Source organism: Acanthisitta chloris, unplaced genomic scaffold, assembly GCF_000695815.1.
Source record: "Acanthisitta chloris isolate BGI_N310 unplaced genomic scaffold, ASM69581v1 scaffold3098, whole genome shotgun sequence".
NCBI lineage: Eukaryota > Metazoa > Chordata > Aves > Passeriformes > Acanthisittidae > Acanthisitta > Acanthisitta chloris.
This window is the reverse complement of record NW_008687416.1, coordinates 66,529-90,719: the sequence shown is the minus strand read 5'-3', so window position 1 is coordinate 90,719 and position 24,191 is coordinate 66,529. Positions and strand designations below refer to the sequence as shown.

The 24,191-nt window shown below is 42.4% G+C and overlaps 1 protein-coding gene across 1 annotated transcript in view; it reads right to left on the bottom strand.

Moving 5' to 3' along the window:
- Positions 1 to 299: 299 nt before the first annotated feature.
- Positions 300 to 24,191, bottom strand: part of LOC103807817 (hephaestin-like protein 1) — a 33,504-nt gene continuing 9,612 nt past the window's right edge. Inside the window, exons 3-20 of the mRNA XM_009080568.1 lie at positions 23,449 to 23,661; positions 21,482 to 21,661; positions 20,272 to 20,526; positions 19,089 to 19,257; positions 18,279 to 18,415; positions 17,990 to 18,121; positions 15,070 to 15,281; positions 14,499 to 14,649; positions 13,054 to 13,266; positions 10,238 to 10,451; positions 8,491 to 8,630; positions 7,309 to 7,449; positions 4,328 to 4,434; positions 3,622 to 3,844; positions 2,774 to 2,913; positions 1,983 to 2,142; positions 581 to 658; positions 300 to 502 (exon numbers count right to left, since the gene is read on the bottom strand). Of these exons, the coding sequence (XP_009078816.1) occupies positions 300 to 502; positions 581 to 658; positions 1,983 to 2,142; positions 2,774 to 2,913; positions 3,622 to 3,844; positions 4,328 to 4,434; positions 7,309 to 7,449; positions 8,491 to 8,630; positions 10,238 to 10,451; positions 13,054 to 13,266; positions 14,499 to 14,649; positions 15,070 to 15,281; positions 17,990 to 18,121; positions 18,279 to 18,415; positions 19,089 to 19,257; positions 20,272 to 20,526; positions 21,482 to 21,605 (2,799 nt within the window). The 5' untranslated portion in view covers positions 21,606 to 21,661; positions 23,449 to 23,661. The remainder of the gene's footprint in view (positions 503 to 580; positions 659 to 1,982; positions 2,143 to 2,773; positions 2,914 to 3,621; positions 3,845 to 4,327; positions 4,435 to 7,308; positions 7,450 to 8,490; positions 8,631 to 10,237; positions 10,452 to 13,053; positions 13,267 to 14,498; positions 14,650 to 15,069; positions 15,282 to 17,989; positions 18,122 to 18,278; positions 18,416 to 19,088; positions 19,258 to 20,271; positions 20,527 to 21,481; positions 21,662 to 23,448; positions 23,662 to 24,191) is intronic.

Below are 24,191 nucleotides of genomic sequence, written 5' to 3'. Positions count from 1 at the left end.
ATGTGTGCTGCTCTGTTTGGCTGCCAGATTGGGTCTCAGGCAACTGAACTCCAGAAGAATGGAAATGGTGATGGGTGGTATGTGGCTCTACAGTCTGTGTTCACTGTTGTGAGCACTGGCTATGGGGTAGGACTATCATTACATGCCTTGCTCTAATTTTATTAGCAGCATGTCACCTGGAAGGATTGGGTTAATGGTTGGATTTGATGATATTAGCTGTATTTCCCAACCTTTATGATTTTATGGTTCTCAGTTGTGAAATCCAAAGTGGCCCTGTGAATGATAATAAAAGTGGGGATTTACAGGGAATCTGTCAGAAGTGCACTTTTATCATGCAGAGCCGTGTAATGGATTCTGCTTCCTTGGTGAGTGATGAGGCAGAAGAGGATTAATACTGTTGACAGGAGAACAAGTCCAATGAAAAAAAAAGCTGCGAGTATCAGGCTGGCTTCTCCAGAGCTCAAAGTTCTGCCAAAAAAATTGCCCACTTTGCTGTTGTAATCTGTTAAAAAAGAAGTCATCAATGTGAAATGTACACATGAATCTGAAGATTTTTAAATAACATTTAAAAAATTCTTACCCTTTGCAGTGGTTCTGTTTGTTGCAGTAGTTGTATTGTATGCTTCAGTTGTGAGCCCCTCTGAAGGGGCTTCCAACTCTGTGCAGAGAGAAAAAAAGCATAGTTAAGTTGAAAGCCTTAATGAATGTTTTCTTTTATCTTTTGAAAAAGCAGTGCTGAATTTATTTGATTATTTCTACCTTGTTGATCTGAACAGAAATCATGATTAGATCAGCACAGCTGTTGCTCTGAGCAGCTCCATGGGCAACATCACCTTTACTGCAGGCATCTGTTACTTCACTACTTACTGTAGTGATAGGACAACAGGTAACTGTTTTAAACTGAAAGAGGGTCGATTGGACATAAGGAATCCATCTTTCATTATGAGGGTGGTAAGGAACTGGAACAGGTTGCCCAGGGAAGCTGTGGCTTCTCCATCCCTGGCAGCATTCAAGGCCAGATTGGATAGGGCTTTAAGCAACCTGGTCTAGTGGAAGGTGTTCCTGTCCCTGGCAGGAGGGTTGGAACTAGATGATCTTTAAGGTCCCTTCCAACACAAATCATTCCATGATTCAGTTCTGCATTTGTTTGCTCATTTGAAATTTCACAGCCCATGTGAATAAGTGTTATAAAACAAATTCACCTTATCCAAGGAAGGAGTAGTTTGGCTACATTTGGCAATTACATTTGTCATCCTGCTGCTACAGAGTTACAGGTGTGAGGTGTCCCTGCTGATATTGTTGTGATCCCTGTAGAGGAGTGTAGCCAGCACAGTGGGGACCCAGGGAGGACATGCTGGATCTAGATGTTTAATAAAGTTCTATGATGTAAAGAGGCTCACAAAGTACTTTTGGCTTCACTCACATGTGGTGGAAAGGGTGGGCACCATTCAAAAGGCTTGCCAACATTTTTAGTCAAGGGATCACCTATTCCTTGACAAGATGAACAATCATTTTCTGAAGCATCTTTTATCTCAGCTGTTCTCTGCCTATGCAGGGAGGAGCTCAAATACCTCTGCGAGTTGGCATTGTTCACAGGGAGGGACCAGCACCATGCCAGTATGTAGCATTTACCATACAGTGCATGGCAGAAAGGCTGAAAAACAGCTTTGCAGATGTTTTCTGCACCACCTGCAGATGACTAATGGTCTGCAGGCTGCCACTGTCTCAGAGGGACTCTGGTGAAGCACCAATTGTTTCTAAGTTGCAAAGTGCAGTGAAGATTACTGTCTTTGCCATTTGTCATTTGGGGTGTGTGTCTTGTCCCTAGACAATGCTAACTGGCCATGGCTGTAATGCACACATGCTTCCCACCAGTGTGCAGGGTGCAGCAGTGACATCAGCTCTCTTTCTTTCTTCCCTGCCTTCCATCCAATTGTGCTGCAATACCACCTCTGACTCCTAGGACATTTCTGATGCTGCACCTGATTTATTGATGGTGTAGGTTGTCTCCATGCCTGCGTGGATGTGATCAGCTACATGGCAGTGCAGAAGCCACGTCCCAGGGTTTTCTGCTAGGAGTTCAATTGTTTGGAAAGTCCCAGGGAAGAGGTCATATACATCTCCTCTATGGTCCTTATCTGTCTGTGGCAAGGCAAAAACAGCATTGTGAGTCATGCCCCAAATACTCTCCATAAGCGCTGAAATATTCTAGTTAGACTTCCAGCTCCTCAAGGCAGATCAAATGCTTCTTGTATGTTTCTGGTGAGCCTCATCCAGGGAAACTGAGGTCTGTGAATACCTCTCATTTAATCCATTAAATAACAACAGGAAATCCCTCCTGATGACACCCAAGTGCTGGTTGAGCACAGGTGTTTCTTTGAAAGACAGATATTTTTAAGGAGTCCTGCCAGTGGCAAGCTGTCACAACATAAAGCCAAAAAGTAGGCATAACTCTCTCTAATTTCCTCCATGTATCTTCCCTTATACCCACGAGTAAACATGTATTTTAAGCCACCAAACCACGTCATCTAATAGTGCCCTGTATTTGTTTCATCACAGGCTCAGAGTAATAGAAGGTTTGCAAGGATCTCATTCATTTTGTATTCTTTTCACATGCAAAACTCCCAAACTCCCACCAACATCAGCATCAGGCCAGGGCTCTGTGCCCAAGCTACAAAATTAGGCTGGAACTTGGATTTTTTTTTTCTTTTTTTTTTCTCTCAGAAATTTCCTATCACACTATAAAGGTTTGATGTTGATTTATTTTACCAACCTTGAAGATGAAGGTCTGTGCATGGAAGTGAACTGTATGGATATCCACTTCATTGCCCATTCCTATCAAATACCAATTTGTCCTGTCACCTTCATTCATTGTTAGACTCAAGAGATTGTTATAAATCTTCCCATTGATTGCTGGAAGAATGACAAAAGAGGTCTCATTAATAACTGGCCATGGTATGGTGATGATAACCTCCCCTTCAGGCACCCTTCTCCCTTTTGGAGGGACAGGCATGTGTGGCCAGGGCAAGGGCTCTCCATTGTGATCGCTGCCATTGGAGTGAGACAGTCACACTTTTGTTTCAGTTTTCAAATCATCTAAGTATACATCAGCAAACATTTTTCTGTTTTGAAAAGCATCAGATTGGTTTTTTAACTGGATGAGATAGAACACTTGAACAAACAGGATTTATGCTGAGAAGCTACATAGAAAAAGAGGGAATAGCACTGTTGCCTCAAATGGGTACCAGCTGTAGAAAGAGAAGTTTTCTTTGTCAGGGCTGTCCCCATCCAGTCCATTCTGCCTGTCTCCTGGGCTGGTTGCTACTACTGCCACAGTTTTAAAATATCCTTACACTCCAACAGAACAAGCCTGCAAGGAACACTGTTCCCAAATGGCTAGGGAAGTCTGGCAGGACAGCCTCTTCCCAAGAATATAAGATTAAACTGTATTGTTAGAAAAATATCTTGGCTGGGCTTCATGAAACCTTTTTATTTCCAGCATTGCAGCTTATGAGGTTGTCACATGGCTGGGTAACTGCAGGCTGAGTCCAATGTCTTCCTAAAAGGTTTGTGAAAAATAAACCTCTGTCCTCTTGTCTGCTGCCACTGTGTCCTACATACCATGCATGCAGTTGCCTTCAACAAAGTTCTTAGTGGAATTAAAATCATCAGGATTCTTATGAAGGTACGTTTGGATATTTTCTTTCAAATACCAGGATTCATTTTCATCAAACACCATAAACAGAAGAGTAAATTCACGATCGATGTCTTTCCTTAGACCTCTTTCATCTAGAATTCCTTTTCTGCAAACTACAAGAGGCCCAATCAGGCCACTGTATGTGTCCTGAAATGAAATAAATATATGCATTGCAGATTTTTGAGTGCAACCAGTTATGAAAAAGGTATAGGTTAAGTAAAGATTAAATTGCTTTTTCCCATCGGGTAAGAAAAAAATCAGTAGTCTGATTAAAAATTTCTTTCTCTATGTGTCTCTGTTAATTTACCAGATCAATGACCTCCAGTGGTCCCTTCCAACCTTACCCATTCTGTGATTTTGTATAATATTTTGCTTTCACCCCAAATCCATTCAACTATATTTTCAAGAGGACATCACATTACCATGGTGTATCCCCTGGTATTTCAGTAGATTAAATCACCCAGGCATGTGCAACAGTTATTAAAGAGGACAAAGCATCTAGCTCTGTAAATGGTTCCTCTAGCCTATGGTCCTCTCCCAAATGAGAAGCAGGATCCTTTCAGAAACATTATGCAGAACAGAATTCTTTAACCAAAGCAATGTAAGCTTTGATGGCCATTTCTTGGTTACCTTTACAAAATTTGCTGTTGAATAATAAACCCAAGTGATACAGTTTGGATCTGTTTTACCAGGACCGGATCGTTCTGGGACATTCCACCTGTAGGTGTTTATTTCCCCTGAAACAGAAAGAACAATTTTACCATGAGCAGCTGGGTATTAATGACTTTGAATAGGATGTAACTCAGATCTGCTACCTTCCTCATCAAAAAATGACCTGCATCAAAACTATCTGTGAAAGCATGCAGCAATAGGATAGGGATGTGATTCTGCCTTCCTAGAGGTCAATGAGGCTCCAGTGGTGTAAATGAAGGCAGGTTGCCTCCAGAGAAGACCTACAAATGATACGGAAAACAGTGGCATCCCACAGAGGGAAGTTTACAGACAGGACTCTTCATATTTCTCTCTGGCAAAACTTGTAGCAGTTCAATGATTTTAGCTGGTAATGCTTAAGGTCAGTTAAGACTGGCCAAGATCCAGAAAATATTTCTTGGGCGAAAAGATGTGGCAGTTGCCACTGGGATTTTGCAGAGGGTGCTGCAGCAGTGTATTAGCTGGGGGCCTGGAGAGGAGAGCTGAATATGCACCAACCTGCTGACTGGGAGCAGCATGGGGGTCCTTTCCTCTTCCAGATGAGCTCTTGCTCCGCAGCAATTACCAGAGAACCCCTGTCCCTTCCCAAAAGCCATCACTTCTGTCACACCCTTCCTGAGCACAAATTCTCTGACCTCTGAATTTACGAAAGCAGAACAAACTGATGAGGAAATTATCTATTTGAGGGAAGATAATTTTTATACACTGAGCACAAACATCTGTGTTCAGAGGAACTGTCTGTGCTGTGTTTCCCTGCTCTGTTTTTTTCTTGATGGTGCTGCAGGAAAGGGTAGGAGACCAGGATGTGGTCACCACCTTGCCTTTTTAAGTGGGGGAGAAATGTTGAACCAGGCAATCTCTGGTCCAAGAGTCTTTCAGGGTGACAACAGCCAAGAGCATCTTGAGACATGCTATGAGCCAGGGCAAAACAAGGAAATCACAGAACTCTTGACCATGGTTTTAGTACAGCCACAATCCAACAGCTGCCAATAGCTGTGGGCATCCAGGCAAGGAGAGTTTTCAAGCCTAAATGGTTGTGAAGTGACTGAGCTTAGTTTAGTGTCACTGAGCCACTGCACTGTTTTGATGGATCTTGCAATAGTGGCGCTTATTGTACAGCAGTAACTACAAGAATTTTTTAAAAAAGGAAACTAAAAGAAATGATGACTCTCATCTGTCAATATAATTTAATCTTACAGGACAAGCACCTTCTGTTCATTACAGCATGGGTTTACACACCTTGACAGAGATCAGAAAGGCTTTCAATACTCAGCACTACACTGATAGGACAGAAAACACTAACAAGAAACTCCTCGGGCTCCAAGGCATTCATGCCATGGAAACATAGGCCAGGGAAGAGTCTGTCACCCACTGGTATCCAATCCACCTCATCACCTCTTTTTAGAGGGCATGAGGTGAGAAGGGAGGCTGACCATGGTCCTTCACCAGTTTCTTGCTATTTACTCCTCACTTCAGAATGTTTGGAGGTGATAGAGGGAAGACCTCCACTTTGCTTAAAACTTAAGACACTTCAGAATGCATCAAAGAGCCACACCTCTGACAAAACTGGTAGATGAGGAAAATGGATGTTTCCTCCCTTTTTGCTGCAGGATAAATGGGAGGAATGGACAGGGAGAGGACAAAGCTGTGGCAGCTGAGAGCTGATTTAGCTTAGGCTGCTATGAATCTGCTCTCTGCATCTGTTTACCATGCCCCCACATTGTCTTTGGGCGCTGGCAGTGCTCTCAGTTGCACAATTTATCAGGATATAAATCTGTCTGATGACTGATTTAGGAGAAATAGAAGGGCTCTGGCAAACTTGATGAGCAGTCCAGCCTGGCCTAGCAAGACAGACCGCGAGTATTTCAGTGGTGGTGGGAGAAGGACTGAAGTGCCCAGGAATTATTCTTGTTTTGAGGGATTTGTTTTCTGTGTTAACTGCTTCTTCCAGACTCCTAAGGAAAAGTCTGTCCTTGGCTCTTGCTGAAGAATCCCTTTGGCTTACTCTCAAACACAGGTAACTTTCCTCTTCTAGCTCATCCCAAGCCTGCTCCCATGTGGACACAGGAGACACGACAACAGTGCTCCCAGTGTTACACCTCAGGTGCTGGCTGTACCGATACAGCTGCTTACAGGAAAGAAATTCCAGCTTGCAAAGAGGTTTATTACATCAGAATTCCTTTTCACTTATTTTCACACTGAAGCTCACAAATACTGTGATAAAGATTGCATGGGCGTTGGAAAGCAAAGGTATGTACATTTCGGACTGACTATAATGCCTGGGTTTGAGTTTGACTTTCTACTAGAATATAAAACCCAACACAAAAACAGAAGTTCAAAAAATTTAATGAAAATCTTTCTATATGAAAAATTTCAGCGCCGTGAAAACTATTTTCCTCACTAGAAACTGAGGTATATTTGGTACACGTTTTCAAAGGTTTTTAATTCACATGGGAGCTACATTTTGCATTTTATACATCTGCTCTGAATGCAAATGACAATTCTGTGTAGCTTAAGAGAAAGTCAGAATTAATATTGCCATCTGCAACTCTACCACCGAGTTTGAAAATTTTTCAAACATTGTCAGAGTGTCAGTCTGAAGCCAAATGCAGTGCTGGCTTACGCTTCTCTTGCCATGATTATGGGCCTATTTCTGTCTTTTATAGAGGTTGTCTAGTGATATTATATTTCTGTTTCTACCCCTGATATAAACAAAGGTTCATTCTCTGCCTGAACATGCTCAGCTGATCAAGAACCTACACGCATGAATAAACGGTGAACCTATTATACCTGGGAGAACACCTAGGTATGTGCTAGCTTGAAAGGGGGATTAACATTCATATGTTAAAATGCCTTTGTAGCTCAAAGAATAGAGGAGGGGGGAAAAAAAAGAGCCTTACCAGGGAGAGTAATTGGTGCCTCAGGCTGATCTTCACAACCCACTTCTTCTATACCATGTGCACTTATCGAATAAGGCCTGCTGGCTTTGTTCTTAAATATGATCAGTACAGAGTCACCAACCTCGGCATGGACTAACGGCCCTAAATTCAAACAGAAGATGCTGAAGGTTAATACAGCTTTTCTGAATGCAACAGATTTTCACTAGGCTGGTCTGGGAGTGGAGCTCAGGTCTTACTCATAACCCTCAGGCTCTTCTATTCTTCCAGTAAAACCATCATAATTGGCTTGTTATCTCAGCTGAAGAAAAGCTCATATATACAAATTATATCCTTTCTTGTTCATTCTGGAGACAGGTTTTTGGATAGTTTGTTTTTAAGGAAAATTCTTGTGGATGATTTTTGTATCTTTCAAAATTCTATTTCCTAAGCTGGTAACTGCCTTTTTTTAAACTATTTATTTTATTTTTTACTTTTGTACTGCATGAAAAGAAAATGTTATATACATTCCTAGAGAGTGTTGTCCCAAGGGAATGGCAAGAAGCCGTATCAGGGGAGGTTTTGATCAGATATTAGGAACAGGATCTTCATCCAGAGGATGGTTGGACACTGAAACAGTCTCTCCAGGGAAGTGGTCATGGCACTGAGCCTGCCAGAGTTCAAGAAGTGTTTGAACAACATTCTCAGGCACATGGTGTGATTCTTGGGGATGTCCTGTGCAGAGTCAGGGGCTGGAGCAGTGAGTTTCCAACTCAGGGTATTCTATGACTCTCTGACTACTTTATGACCAGTTGTTGACCACTTCTCTCCCCATAAAAAAAAATGAGCTGATGGTTATTTTATAAAACGTGTAAAATTATGTCTGGCCCAATTTCAGATACAAATCCAGCCCCTTAATACTGTCTTAATCTGCCTACAAGAGTTTCCCCCATATTACAAGCTCTGAAGCTGAGGTGAATCCTGGAATTGACATTTTAGCATCCTCCTTGTTAGTACTCCTTAGAAAACCCCTTATTCATGTTCCAGACTGAATATTTAAATTTGGAAAGCATCTTTACACTCAGCAATTATACAATTGGTTGTAAAATCACTGATATACTGAAATAGGTATCAGTGTTCTTTAGTTTTTGGAAAGCAATCCCCTCACTGGCCAGACTTGGTCAGTGATAAGTGAGAGCTACTTGCCCAGGATTTCCAAGTGTTTCTCCTCTTCTGTCCTCACTTTACGCTGTGTGAAGTTGCTGTTTGTGTACTCCCTGTAAACCACCTTCTTGTATTTTGAACCAATCAGATCTTCTGCTTGGCTCAGGAAAACATGTCCATAGCTGCAACATAAAAAGGCAATTAAAGCACTTAACTTTACACACCTAAAAGCTACTAAGTGCTGTGCCTCTCACAATAGATTTGATAAGAATATATAGCTTGGTCTAATGTGCTGATTGATGTGAAGCCCTGAGAGCTGCAAAAGATTTTAAATAAAATTTTAAGCAAATAGTAAGATATCTAATACTCATTGAATGCACACCCTCTTCGAACAGGTAAAGTTGGGGATACATTGCACTTACCAAAAACTTTTGGGAACACAAATCTTTCACCAGAGCTGTCAGAGCAGAGGTGAAGTTCAAGATAAGAGTGGGTTTGGCCACTCTCTCCATCTGCATTCTTTGCTCCAATGAAAGATACTGCCTGTCCCTGAAAACCTGAATCATCTTTTCACGATGGCTGCTTTCACTATCTCGGCTACTCGTCAGCCACAGGAAGATGATAACCCAAGCTTGCCCTTCAATGCAAATGCCATCATCTGAGAGAAGAGGGAGTTGCTTTACCCTGCCCTCCTGCTGTTGTGTGCTGCGCAGGGCCGGGTACTTTCCCAGCACGACAATACAGTGAGAAATGTGTTCTCCCTTCTGCACCTGGCAGAGGACTCTTTTTTTGTGCCCTCCAGGTTTACGCAGTAACCCGCAGTTGGTTGCTGCTCCCCTGGGATCCCAGAGGGCTGACTCGCCGGCAGAGGACACTCGCCGCCCGCTGCACAGCAGAGCGTTCGCCCTCTCCTGAGAGCAGCTGTCTCCTGGCAGCTCATCTCCAAGGTGCCCCTGGCACGGGAGGTGCGAGGTTGGCTCACAACATACTAAATAAAACCCCAGAAATGCCGCAGGGATAGTGCTTACTGTAGTAACGCACTGTGTGTGTTATGGCAGGCTTTGGCAGTACTGGAGCTCCTATTTTCTTTAAACTCACTTCAACACCTGTGACTTTTCAGGTATTTTTTTTTTACAGACTCTTCTTCTTTACAGGCAGCAGTTTCCTAGATGTTTTTCTAAGGTTTATTTTTTAATATCCTCCTTGATCCTATTTGCTTTCACCAAAGTGTCCTCAGAGACCAATCTATGCAATATGATCTGGAATGTGTATTTGCACAGGTTTGGTTTTCTTCTAAGTGCAACGTAGACATAATCACTCGCAGGGTGTACTATGTTCTGACCTTTTTGGGGGAGCCAGGGGCTACCCATGCTGCAGGGAAGCAGGCTCTGCACCCGCCTCACGCATCTGCACTGCCTTCAGGGGCTCACATTTGGGACAGGTACCTGGGTTTCTCCTCTGTGAAAACCAGAGCACTGGGATGGGGAGGATGGGGAGAGTGAGGGAGAAGAGAGTGTTGGGGGGCATCACTGTAGGGTTGAGGCAGAGCTCGAATATACACGTGGATTTAGGGACTTGGAAGCCTTCTTGTGTTCAGCAGCATTACAGGACACTCTGAGACAAAAACATTTGAAACTGGTGCCTATGAACTAGTCTAGTCTGAGAGGCTGTGACGTTTTAAATATATTTTCTCTTATTTTGTTTAGCAAAGAGTTCCTCATAAAAAGTACAAGGCTGGCTTCATGAAATGACATGTCCCATGCCCACAAGTGTTTCTTCCTTTGGGTACCTTTCCTCATTGCTGCTGATGTTGTAAATCTTTGGTACTGAGCTCTTATTTGAGGCATAGTCCCACTCAATTTCCTCTGCAGCAATGTAGTAGATCCTCATGGCTCCATGCGGCTGCTGGGCTTGGGTGGTATTGCTGCAGCTGCTGACCTCATAGAGATGTTTCATCCCACCGACAAAGTGATCAAAAGTTCTGCAAACCACTTTGAATGTGCCTGGAGAGAAAAGTGCATGAGATATAAGTAATTGAAAACACTAAAAAGCAGCTTGGAAAATTAGGTCCTGTGCCTTGTACATCTCTGATCTGTCCTCAGACAAACCTAAGCTTAGATGCTATATGGAATGTCAAGCAACGGAATGTTTATATAGAATCATAAAATATTTTAGGTTGGAGAAGTCTTCCAAGATCATTGAGCCAACCATTAACCCTATACTGCCAAGTCCACCAAACCATGCCCCCAGGTGCCACATCTACAGCCTTTTACATATCTTCAGGGATGGGGACTCCACCACTTCCCTGGGCATCCTGTTCCAGTGCTTGACAACCCTTTCCATGAAGAAATTTTTCCTGATATCCAATCTAAACCTCTTCTGGCACAGCTTAAGGCTGTTTCCTCTTGTCCTATTGCTTTTTCCTTTTAGAAAAAATACCAACCCCCACCTGTCTAGAGCCTCCTTTCAAGTAGTTGTAAAGAATGAAAAGGTCCTCCCTGAGCCTCCTTTTCTCCAGGCTAAACACCCTCCGATCCTTCAGCTAGTCCTCTTAGGACTTGTGATCCAGACCCTTCTCCAGATCCATTGCCCTTCTCTGGACATGCTCCAGCACCTCAATGTCTTTCTTGTAGTGAGGGGCCCAAAACTGAATAAAGTACTCCAGGTGAGGCTTCACTAGTGCTGAGTACAGGTCATCACTGCCCTAGTGCTGCTGGCCATATTATTGCAGATACAAGCCAGGACGCCGCTGGCCTTCTTGGCTATCTGGGCACACTGTTGGCTTATGTTCTGTTGCTGTCAACCAGCACTCCCAGGTCCTTTACCGCTGGGCAGGTTTCCAGCCACTCTTCCCCCAGTCTGTAGCATTGCATGGAGTTGCTGTGACCCAAGTGCAGAACCTGGCAGGACTTGGCCTTGTTTTGCTCCATGGGAAACACTAGCCTGCTTCATCTTTGCTCAAAAATCACCATAAATTTCTTCTAACATTTTGAGTTAGATTAGTTTAGTCAAGGAAACTCTGAAAAGAAATTGATTAGATGTCTCGTAACAGGAACAAGCTTGCCAGTGAGCTTTCACCAATGCTGCCCATTTTGCAGATATGCCCTCAAGGAACACAAGAATATGTAGGAGGGGAGTGCATTGCAAAACCTGATAAAGGCATGGAGAAACAGTGGGTGTCTTTCAGAGATGCTCTTTCCTTGTCCCTGGGCACAGAGCTGATGTACCAGCTTACAGTGCATGAGACTCTCCACTCAGACCCTGCAGTTATCCAGTGTAATTAGGCTAACGGAGGTCTCTTTTGAATACTCATATGGACCCACTATACAAGAATAACCATTAATTTATATGCACCTATATGGTGAAAAACAGTTGAGGTAAACTGCAACTCTCTGACCCTATGGCTGCCCTCCATGAAGGGCCAAGTAACCACAAGCCTTTTTTTTTTTTAGTAGCTCTGATGGTCAAGGACTGCAGTGATAGTGGAAGCATCTTTCCCCATGTCCATGAGCAGATTTAAATGTTTTTACTCTCCTTCTCTCCTTCCCTTTTACTCAAGCAGAAGCTGAGCATGATGTTGTACTGTGCAGCTTCATTTGCTAGCACTCTGTGAAGGAGGAAAGCACTTTCATAGCTTCTTTGAATGTGATTCATTGATGCAACCAAAGTTAGAAGCATAACTCTGTCCAGACTGGATCTCAGTCCACTCCATGTGCTTCTACGGCAAAAGTAATGAAAAAGGTAAAGTAGCATGCAGTTAAAAAAAACACATGCACTGACGACTGTAAAGATCTGATAATTCATTCCATTTCCCTTATTGCAAATAGAAGGTTGGCTGGCAAAAATTAATATTAGCAGTGCAGTTTCACATCAGATGGTGGAAATGTTTGGGATATGCATAATAAAACTATCTGTTGCCTTACAAACACCAACACCAGAGGTCTAACCTGACACGCACACAACGCCAATGTACATTTCTATCAGGTGCTCTGGCCATGAGAGGCTCTTGACATAGCCTTGCATGTCAAGATAGCCATGTGACACAGCCTCTGATGTCACACACAGCCTCTGATGACTCTTAATTTAAACATAGTTGCACCAATGTAAAGCAAAGTAGCATTACATTCTTCATTAGGAAACTTGTTTGGTGTCTCCAGCAACCCTCTGAGTTTGAAGTATGAATCACTGGATTACCCATGAGAATTAAAAGTATCTTTAATGTATATGCTTCTGAAGAAACTACTAAAGACTGACTATTGTTGAAAAGCTATTGTTGAAGTCCTAAAATACCTTAAATGATGCTGACTATCCACATAGCAGTGAATTTGCTTTTGAGAATTATAGGAGTTCTGTGAACTTTTAGCTATCTCTCAGCCTGCTGCTCTACCCATCCCAAGGTAATCAAAGCCCCTGCTCTCTGGTGGACATGTACATTTGATTTATAGCACCTTCCCAGAAAAGTAACCCAGCCTGAATACTCGGGGACACCAGATTCCCACAGTCTCCAAACTTTCAGGCTTCTTGTGCAGAGCATCTCACCAACTGTTATTTCAACTGACTGGTATCTGCAAGTGCCACACCACCAAAATCAGTTCATGAACATACCCACATGGTCTGGCTGCATCAGTGCTGTCCCCGACAAATGTGGAAACAAGGCTAGTCCATCCCTTGTTGTCCCTCTCAGGTCGATGGTGTTTCCTTGAAATTGAACCCCATGCATGTCGTAGTGACTGCCCAGCCCAATGAGGTGCCAGGACACCTTGTCGTTCTTGCACATGGTCAGGCCTGGCAGATTACCATACAAGTAGCCATTGACAGCTGGAGGAGAAGGAATGATCTCGATTGGCATCAGGTCTACAGAAACACATCACAGAGCCCCCTACCAGAGCCACCACAGAGCCATCTCCCCAGCAAGAGACTCGTGACTCAGCAAATCACAGCATTAATTAAAGGGGCATTTTGAAGGCAAAGTAACACTGGAGGACACCAAATTAATATCTAAGTGCTATTCTTATAAATTCTGAACATCTACCTTTTTGGTTTTAGCCTGTAAAATCTTTGTACTAGCTCTTTGCAGTGATGTAGCAATCCTCTGAGCTTCTCAGTGTACCTCCCAGACATCAGTTAAGTGTACAAATTAGGTGCCTCTTTTCAGCCTGGAGAATGTATAACCATGGCATTGAGGCTATGGAGGGGGCAATAAAGAGTCTGAGTTATAAATTCAGTTCTGATGGAGCCTTTGTACATGATTTGGGCCTTTGACTTTCAGTTTTACTTCCTAAATGTATGTCTTTCTTTTACAAGGGTGTTATGAGGCTAAACTCCCTAATCCTCAAATGTTCTCTGTGATCAGTGGGTGAAAGATGCTATAACAGAACAAAACTTTAGTATGAGATCCACCTCATAATAGAAAAATAAAACAGATGGGTCTAGATAAATAAAATAAATAAATAGATAGTATAAAATAGATGGGTTCTCTAACGATATATATTCTTAGTGCTCTTCAGAAAACCAAAGCAAAGACAGGTTATATGATTTGCTCAACTCTGTCATGCCAGGGATACCTTGGAGGAGGTCCTTGCTGAAGTCAGATACTTGACATCCAGAAGTAATGTTTTAAAATATTGTCTCTCTTCTTCCAGGGGTGGTCACTGCCTAAGGGGGAGATGGCAGAGCAGAGCAGGTGGACCTTCATTGTGTGAGTCAGTGTCAAGGGCAGCAGTGAAATTTAAAACACTAGTGAACATTGACTTCTCCTGCAGTTGATGCCAGTCTCTGGCATTATGCCTTTGTATAGACCTAAGTATTGTGTGTAGAAACTACTCTGTGTTCTCTTTCTCCAGGTATAGTTGTGAGTTGGATGCATTCATTGTTAACATAACTGGGGTTTCACCGTAGGCATCAGGAGCTGTCCATAAGCTGAAGGACAGCTTTCCACCTCACTCTCCAGTGCACTGCAGTTGGCTATGAATGATGCTAAAACCTGCCAACTCATCTTCCTAATATGACTGAAGAAAAGGTATAATTACCAAATTTTAGGTATTTCATACCATGCATTTTGTTAGATTCTTTGAAATCAGCATCATTTTCATCTACTTTTGATGGATCTCCAGTAAATGCTTCAATATTTTTGTTCAGATACCAGCTGTCATTCTCATCGAAGATTGAAAAAAGGAGGTAAAATTCTCTGTCTATTCCTTTCTGTAGCCAAGAAGGAAGCCAAGACATTAAAAAAAGTCTGTTCAATAAAAATTAGTAGGTTTTTTTAACAAAACTTTCATTCCCCCCAAAAAGTGAAGCCACCTTCTTACTAGGTCTGTGTAGAGACAGGGATTTGCACTCTTCCACAAGCCAGAAGGATAAATAAAGTGTCCATTACTTACTTGGTGTGAAAAGAGGCACTCATTGCATGGAAAAGATGGAAAAACTAAGGATGAGCCAGGATACTAGGGAATGACAGTTTAATCTTCTTAACCATCCCCTTAAGTTAGCTTTTACCCTGAGGACTGACATTTGTTTAATCTCTGCAAACTGAACTGGGAACTGGGCAAACTGCACATATGGGAACCCTCCAGGGCACCCGCGTGCTGTTAGGGACAAGCAGATGTCCATGTTGAGCACCTGTGTCCCATCGTGATTCAGTGTGTTCTTCCGACAGACCAGCAAAGGTCCTACGAGGCCAGAGTTGGTGTCCTTGACAGCATCAGTGGCTGAGTAGTACAGATAGGTCAGGCATGGAGGGTCACTCTCTGTTGGACCTCCATTTTCAGGCACTCTCCATTTGTATGTGAAGGTTTCACCTGGCTTAACGTGGGCTCCTGGCTTCAGATAGCCTGCAGAGTGAGAATTGAGATGCACCAAGATTACAAGAAGGTTTTGTCTTCCTGTCTATAAGAGAAAGATAGGAGTAAGACATGGCTGCTGATTTCTGTGGAGAAGCTCCCACTTGCAACCACAGCTCGAGTTCCCACAGTTATGCCATGGGGACATATCACCTGAGTCCCATGCCACGGGGACAAGCAAGCCTGTTCCCTGCAGAACAAGTTAAGTTGCTTCACCCAGACACCTTCTGATGCTACCTTGGATTATCTGGATTCGATCAGACAACACATGCAGAGCTCATCCTAGTGCTTAAATGGCTTCCTCTAATGTATGTAGCTTACCTGCCCTATCATGAGATTTATCTGCAGCACAAACTCAGACTCTTCATTAAGCACCAACAAAGCAATTGCATTAGTGAGCGGAGATGTAAATGTGGCTTTTCAGAAATTCAAACAAATCTGATCCTGGTAATTGTTTCTTTTTGATTTTGTAGCAATGCACAGGAGCCTCTGTCAGAGCCTCCAGGGAGGTTGCTATTTTTGAAGGTGATTTTTAAAGGATTTGGGCTATTGTCTGATGCCATGCAGAGGGTGGATGTAGCATCCTGAATGCAATTTAGCCACTCTAAAAGAGTGTTCATATCCATACACAGAGGACTTACAAAAGGGACTTGGAAGTCAGAAAAGGGGTCAGCCCTGCACCCTTTTTGAAAAATACCAAAGTGCCAAGTAACCTTTCTGGACTTTGCTATGAGGAAGATCAAATCAGAGGTATTCCTTAATGCTTAAGCATCCATTGACTGGATTTCTCAACACAGTCAGGAGAGTCTGATGGCAGCAGACTGCATCGATCTAATATGCTTCTCCCATACTCCCAGAGAATTCTCTTATTAAAAACTTAGACACAAGTGAAAATAGCAGCATTACATATGAACACATACTATTTGCTGTAAACTGCAGTACAAAGTCGAGTACTGCTTCAACAGTATTTGATTCTACTGCATTCATCCTGCAATAGTGCTTAATAAGGAAAAACCATAATTTGGAGTCGGAAACCCTCGGAGGTTGGACAAGCATCAAGTGCAACATGGAAGGGCATTTCCTGAGAGCACAATTGAAAAGATCATATGTCTGCAGACATCTGTGGGTGTCTATAGGTATATTTGTGTACAGTATTTTCACATGAATAAGCTACAATCAAACAATGAACAGCTTTTGAAAAAATCATTTACCTTCAGAGTAAACCTACAGCCCCTGTGGGACTTCTACATGTAAACACTTGATAGATGTACTAGAAATCCAAGGCACACAGGTTAAAAAAAAAGAGAAGAAGGGGCAGAAAAAATATTGATAAATCTGGAGTCAGGTTCCTCTCCAAAGACCCAGAGGTGCGCAGCTCACAGCTGCTGATTTGGTTTGATTTTTGCTCCACAGCAAAGTGTGCAGTGCTGAAGGGCAGTATGAGCAGGGAGTGTTAAATGCAAGCATAATAGGACTGTGAGCAGAGGGAAGCTGTTCTTCTGTTGAGGAACTGCTTCTGACATGGGTAGCATTAGGATCTGTGCAGATAACTTCAAGGCTGAACTCAGTCCAGTTGTTTCATGATTTGCCTGCTGGCAAATTCGTTGAGTTGCAAGGTCAGCAACTAGAGACAACAATTTAATAAAGCCTTTTGCACTGATTTTATTGTATGATGAGATTTACACGTTGACCTAATTCTCTTAGCACAGATTTCAAAAGAGGGATTATGTCCCATGAGTTTCTTCTGATGTGTTGTAGTGGAAACAAAGCAATTTAGGCAACAAGAAAATTACCTTTCTTTTCAGTGCTGTAAATGCAGAAAAGATTTCTTCAGACACCACAACATTATCTCTGTAGATGCTATGGATAGGATTCAGCTCACCTTAATTGAGCCATTTCAAGCTTAGTCCCTAATCCAAACTCTAGGCTTCTGTAGTTGATGGAGACAGAATCACTTCTCCAGAAGGTGAACTACTGTCTCCTAAAATAGTTGTTCAAAGTAAATGGGACTTCACACCCTCCGAAGGATTTGTTTCTTGTCACTGACAAGTGCCTACCATTCAAACATTACATTTAACATTTAATAATTAAACTTAGAGGATAACAATCCTGTCCTTACACAAAATGAGAGGACGATTTTCATAAATGCTCTATTTCAGCATTTATGTATTTATGAGATTAATAAGGATTATCAGTGCTTCACATTACTGGACAATCAGATAAAAGCTGCCTTTGACACTGACTATCCTGAAGGGAAGCAAAGGCAATGCCTGACCTGGATTAGAGAACTGGGAGTGAAGCAGCCCAGACTATGTGGATAGCTGTATACAGAGACTCAGGAGGGCCATCATGACAGACCCTAAGACTGATAATTCTGGGGCACATCCAGAGGAGATCCACTGATTACAATTGAACGGTATTAGGTTAGAACTAATATAAATCAGTCTGTGTGGCTTTTGCTCGTCATGGACGTCAGCTAGTTTTAGACACCTTGTCTGGCTCATACCCGAGGGGAAGAGCCATCACGTTCGTAGTCTGTGGGGTCCCGTTGATTGTAACATGTATAGTAGATACAAACTGATCATATCATCCCTTCTGTGCCTTAGAACCCATAAAAAGGGCAAACTCACAGAGCAGCAGCAGTTTTTTAGACTCAGGTATTCTGGATGTGGCAATACAGTAGTACAGTCAAAACTTACCATCTAAGTAGGGAGCACCTTCCGATAGCTTGCTGAAGCTTACACCGTGGGCCATAATGCTATAGCTTCTTCTGGCTTTGTTAGCAAAAGTAACTAGCACCGTATCTCCCACTTCAGCTTTTATAACAGGGCCTTAAAAAAGAGAGTGAGGGAAGGTATCAGAAGAACTACCCTCTAACATATTTTCAAAAAACCAAGAGAGGGCTACATGCAATAAATTCCCCTCTGGATCCAAGTGGTTCTGCGTTCAAACCTGATATATGACCAGAGGGGAAAATATTCACTGTACCGAGTATTCCCAGATGCTTCATGTCCTCTGACCAAGTCTTCTTACTGAACGTTGCATCAGTATATTCCACATAGTGAACTTTCCAGTATTGCCCTCCTATTCTGTCAGTCCCTTGTGTGAAATATGTTGCAGATTCACTGTGGAATTAGCAAATTGGACTGGTTAAATAATTGAGTGTTCAGGTGAAACCCTTCATTTCAGGTAAAGTTATTTATCCAGACACAGGAGAAATGACCCCCCTGAGTTAGTAGTTTGCTTACACTTTTCTGCCAGACAAAGAGAGATATTACTGGTTTGAATTAGTTAACAAATTAGCATTCATTGTGCATTAGACTTTTATGTTTAACACCAATTTACTTAGGGAGATTTTTTTTTGAAAGACCTGTGCACAATGTGTTTCTAATCCTTGTTAGCTTTTCTGGGAGATACTGTCATGCAATTTGTCTTCATCAGTAATAACAGGGGGAAAAATTCTACTATTATGGCACCTCTGAAATGCACTGATTATAAGTGTGAAAGCTGCCTGAGGAGTCTCCATGAAGGGTAATTAACTCTGTTGAATTTGGTGTGCCTCACAGGGGCTCACTTTCTCCGTGGACTTAATGGAGCGAGGCAAGTGCTTCCAGAAGGCAACTCCAAGCATTGCAGTTATGTATCTAACTTCCTGACAAGGCTATTTAAATCCGTTCCTCCCTGCCCCTTTCAATTAAAATTAATAACAATGCAGGACCTAGCCCCAGTGAATCATTGGGGAAGCCTTGCACAGACTCCTGAAATTAAAGCACAACAGGAGAGGACAAGAAATCTTACCTGCCAGTGGCATTCAAACCCTGCCCAGTGAATTTATCGTAACCATCAGGTCCATAATTCCAGAGCACTTCTTCAGCAGCAATGTAATATCTTCTCTTGTGACTGATTGGTGAAGAGTGAGACAGGGTTTTTTGGCAGATCTGAACATCATATAGTGCCTCCATGCCACCTGGGAGGAGAAAGAGTCTGGAGGCAGTCCCTGGCCAGCTGCATAGTGAGCAATCTCACAGATACAAATGCACTTTCAAAACTCTCTGGGAGCTACATGGATTGGAAACAATTACTAGAGTAAATTTCTATTTTAAAAGACCTTCTCTGCCTACACTGAACCAGATGTCAGCACCCTTCTTATGCAAAGTGGTGCTTTATGTCACAGGTGAAACCCACTGACTCTTTAGTGGGCTTCTTTACTCAATTGCTTAATCTGTGTAAGAATAGTTGAATGATTTTGGGGGTCAGAGTGCCTCCAGAAGTCTGAAAAATGGCAACATCTCCCGTTGACATTCACTGTAGTAGAGGCTGGTTATTTTCACTAAAGGTAAAGATAAGGTTTGGCAGAATCAAGTCTGTTTTTTCTGATGCAAAGACCAGTGAAATCAACATGCAAGCTCTTAGAAGTAAAAATTCTGCCAACTCGCCTCTGCTATGATAATTATACATTGCCTGCTGCCATGAAATGTAGCTTTTTGGGTCTCACACCACACGAGTACCACAACATCACCATCAAATTCCTTCACATAAAGGTTTCTGAAAACACTTCAAGCTTTGCCTGATTTCCATAATGGAAAAAGCTACAAAGTGTTCATCGGGCATGACTGGGTTTTTTTTGTGCATGTACTTATCTACAACAAAAAGTGATGCTGGAGGTTCTCCTCATTGCTCATCAAAATCTTTGTTTTACATAGAAAGTGTCATGACAGTGCTGGGTCTAGCAAGCCTTCATCATATGTGTTACACAGCCAAGTCCTTAATACTAGCTGAAGATTTGGCCCAACATGTAATTTCCACCAGTGATTAGATTCATATTCCTGAGGTTTATCAGGTGAAATATTTCCAAAGTGTTCCAAAGTCACAAAAAAGATGTCAAATCCTGCTTGGCCTGGAAATATCTCTTGGTTTTCTTTTCCAAACACAATAGAGGCTGGAATTTGTGAAATGATGAGGGAGATCTATAGCAGCGTACCTCGTAAGTGCTCATTAACTTGGCATGTTATCAGCCACCTCCCGGGGTTCCCAGGAGTCATCTCCGCTGTGATGAATGTTGCTGGGAACAGACCGATGACATCTGCTCTCTGGTCTCTGTTAGTGAATGTGTGGCCGTAGAAATATGCAGCATGGATATCTATCTCACTTCCCATGCCAAACAAGTGCCAGGACATGGAAGTGTCAGCACACATCTCCAAGCCGGGGATATTGCCATAAATATAACCGTTTATAGCTAAAAACAAAAGTATGAGACTTTATGAGAGGTGAAAGAAAAGTGCCAAGTGCCTCGGATCCCATTTCTAAGGATGATCCTTTCCTGGCCGAGAAAAGAAACTGCCTGAATGTCCACACTGAACAAGGCACTCACAGGCTCCTTGATGAAGAATAATATATTGAACACACAGCTCAGGGTTCTGAATGACAAAATGCCCCAAATTCTCTGGCTGTGTCTGTGAAAAACTTCCTGGGTGATATCAAGATGTTGCAAAAGCCAAGTCATCACCAGAAAGGCCTGATAAAGAAGTTAACTTGTTCTGCAGCAATTTAGCATGGCTGAAATTTATTTCCTCTTATTCTGAGTCATAAATATAACATTATATGCCAGACTTAAGCAATTTAGATTTGAAAATTACTCTATCAGTCAGATCAGTCTAGTCAGCTCTCTCTTCATCAGCTTCCATGTCCGACAATGTATTGGGACACTAAGAGAATGAGACTCATATTTTGCAAAATATTTTAGCTCCTAGGCCCCCTGGAACAACCAAAATACACAGAAATATCTGAAATTAACTTCCTACACCAGCTGTCCAAATGGCAGGAGTGGTCGTACCAGCCAGCCAAACATCCACAAGCCCTTGGAGAACTCTTCCAGTATGCACATCTCAACGTGCTCTGCAGCTTGCTTTTCTATTTTCACAGCTGGACAAAGAAATGGCTGAAATCTGTTGCCTAAGATAAATAGTGAAACAAATGTCATAGCTGGGCATGAAAGCCAAATCTCCTTTCTGCAAACCACTGTGTCATGCTGTTTTTAGTGAGAGGTTTTTATCAACATGGTAGTTCAACATCCTGACCCATTCCTTACTGACACAGATAAAGGATCACAGATAAAGAATCATCACAGGGGACTACTGAAATGAAAGGAGCCTGGTCACTACTGCAGGTCACCATTTGCTCAAGAGTCTCACCATGCATTCGGTTGCTGGTCCTGAAACCTTCATCCTCTTTGTCAACTGTGTCTGGTTCCAAGCAGAAGGTTTTTATATTCTCATCAAGGTACCAGCTGAAGTTTTCATCTACAATGCTAAACATCAGGGCAAAAGCATTAGCAGCACCAGTCCCTTCTATCCTGGTCTCATCTGCAGTTCCTAAATTGCAAACGAGAAGGAAAGTGATAAAAAAAGCCTTGGAGAGGATTGAATTTAAAAGTGACAGTAACCTTGGAGCACTCAAGGAAATATGGTGCTCTGCCCATGATCTACAGGGCAGGATGGATCTCACCTAATTTAGTTCTTCTAAGACATCTTGATCCATCTTCAACAGACTTTGAACAGATGAGTGCCTCCAGAAAGCATTTTGTCTAAGTCAAGCTGATATTTCAGCATCTCTTTGCTTTGACATAAGCACAAGTACCCATCAATATCTGTGGTCCAGTTTTCCCCCTCTCTGGCTCACTGCACACAACCCTGCCCTTCAGTCAGATTTAGTTAGCATCTGTGAGCCAGCACAATGAGCCAAGTCATGGGCCTGGTCTAGCCAGAAACCAGTGACATTTTTTTGAGCAGGAATTAAGGAGAGGCAAGCAATAGCTTGCATGTCTTTTTCATTGAAGTGATTGCTGAACTATAGTCCCAGAATGGCCGTCTAAATGTTGCTTACTCTCCACAGACTAATGAGGACTCCTCAATAGCTAACTAGGACTAAATGCTTAAATTTATAAAGGCTGAAGGCAGGATGAATAGAAACTATTCCAGCTAAGTTCAGTATCATTATCCAAGTGACCATTTGGGGAACAACCTGAGGCTATAGGAGCAGCAACACAAAGTAGGCTGTTATTATCTATTGGCAGGTGTAGACTTCATCTAATCATCCAGTCTACCTCTGAACCCGTGAGAACCTTTGCTTCCCCTGCCTTCTGTGGGAGGGAGCACAGCCTTGCTGTCAGTTCCATGTCCACCATCGCTGGATGGAGGGCTGCAGCAGTAGCATCATGCAGGTATCCACCTTGATGAATTCAAGACCAAACATGCAGATAACCTGGCCTTTCTGGCTAGGATTGTTTTGAATCTACTATCTCCTGGCTCCATGTATTGTTGCATAATTATCAGCTCAGTTTCACACATTCAGGCAGTTCTGCAGATTTCAAAGGCTCTCCAGGAGAATATAAGTCTGAGACATTTTAATTGTGTGAGTTAAGTTGGAGACCAGCACTGTCCTCTACACACTGGAGTCTTTCTCTTCTTCATATGTAAAACCTGCTTCACTTAGTTGTTCTGTATATAAATCTGAGCTGATACTGTACTGTGGAAGATACTGGGTAGAGGTGGCAGTTACATGTGCCCCAGAGGGAGAGGTGGCAATTGCTCAGTTGATGGAAGGGAGAGGGCTGGTATAGGATGACTCCAGTGCAACATTAACAGGCCATAAAGTACACAAGACAGGCTGTTCAGTGCACAGCCCCACATGGTTGTGATATACAAACTGTGAGCAAAATTAAATGAATAATCTGTATGTGGAAAAAATTGCTAACATTTGGCTTTCAAATATGTAAACATCAATCCTGAAGTCACCTACCCAGCCCTACTTTCATTTTTCTGGGTATTGAATTCTTTGTGTGTACTGCAGTGATCCCAATCTGGGGACATTTATATTTGGTCTCAGCCATGACGGGATGGTCACAGACCATGCTGCAGTCCCTCCCCTAGTTGAGGCAAATCTCTTGCGAAGCCAGAGGGGAGCAGGAAGGGGATTGTCCCAGAGCTACAATACCTACCCTGGGATGGTCCTGGAATGGCCCATCTATTCCTTGCCCCTTTTTATGGGCTATGTAGGGATAGACTCTAGACCATCATGTTTATACCTGTAAGCAAAAATGACTGTTAAGATGCCAAGCTTGGGAGAGGGGCTTGTCCTATCAGTGTTTTTAGCTCAGTACCTTTTTTACACACCAGCAGAGGCCCAATTAAACCAGATGCAATATCTCTTGGTGTGTCAATGTGAGAATGGTAAATCCAAGTCAAGCAGTTTGAGTCTGCCAAAGTTGGGGAATAATCTTTCCTTACTGGCCATGTGTATGTGTAATTTCCACCGGGAACAACAAAGTCGTCCTCTTTGCTTTTACCACCGGTTCCATCAGGGTAAAGTGCTCCTAATGCATAAAAAGAAAAAACGAAGCTTTTAGCATCCCCTTAATTGTTTTGGTTAAATAAATGTGTAATTTATTCTATTTTAGCATGTATTTATAAAATAATAACAGCACTCACAAACAGAATCACTGAGAAATTGTGCAAAAAACATCAGAATTTGTGGCAACCTCATCACAAAAATGTTGAGAGTTAAAATCCATTTGTGATCAGTAGAAAAAGCTTTCAAAATGTGTTAACAGGCTCTATTTTTTCCTTGTCTCTCTATTCTTATCAGCCACCTACACATTTTGTTAGCTAATATTGCATATCTTCTTCACAAACAGAATCACTGAGAAATTGTGCAAAAAACATCAGAATTTGTGGCAACCTCATCACAAAAATGTTGAGAGTTAAAATCCATTTGTGATCAGTAGAAAAAGCTTTCAAAATGTGTTAACAGGCTCTATTTTTTCCTTGTCTCTCTATTCTTATCAGCCACCTACACATTTTGTTAGCTAATATTGCATATCTTCTCACAGGAAAGAGAGTACTG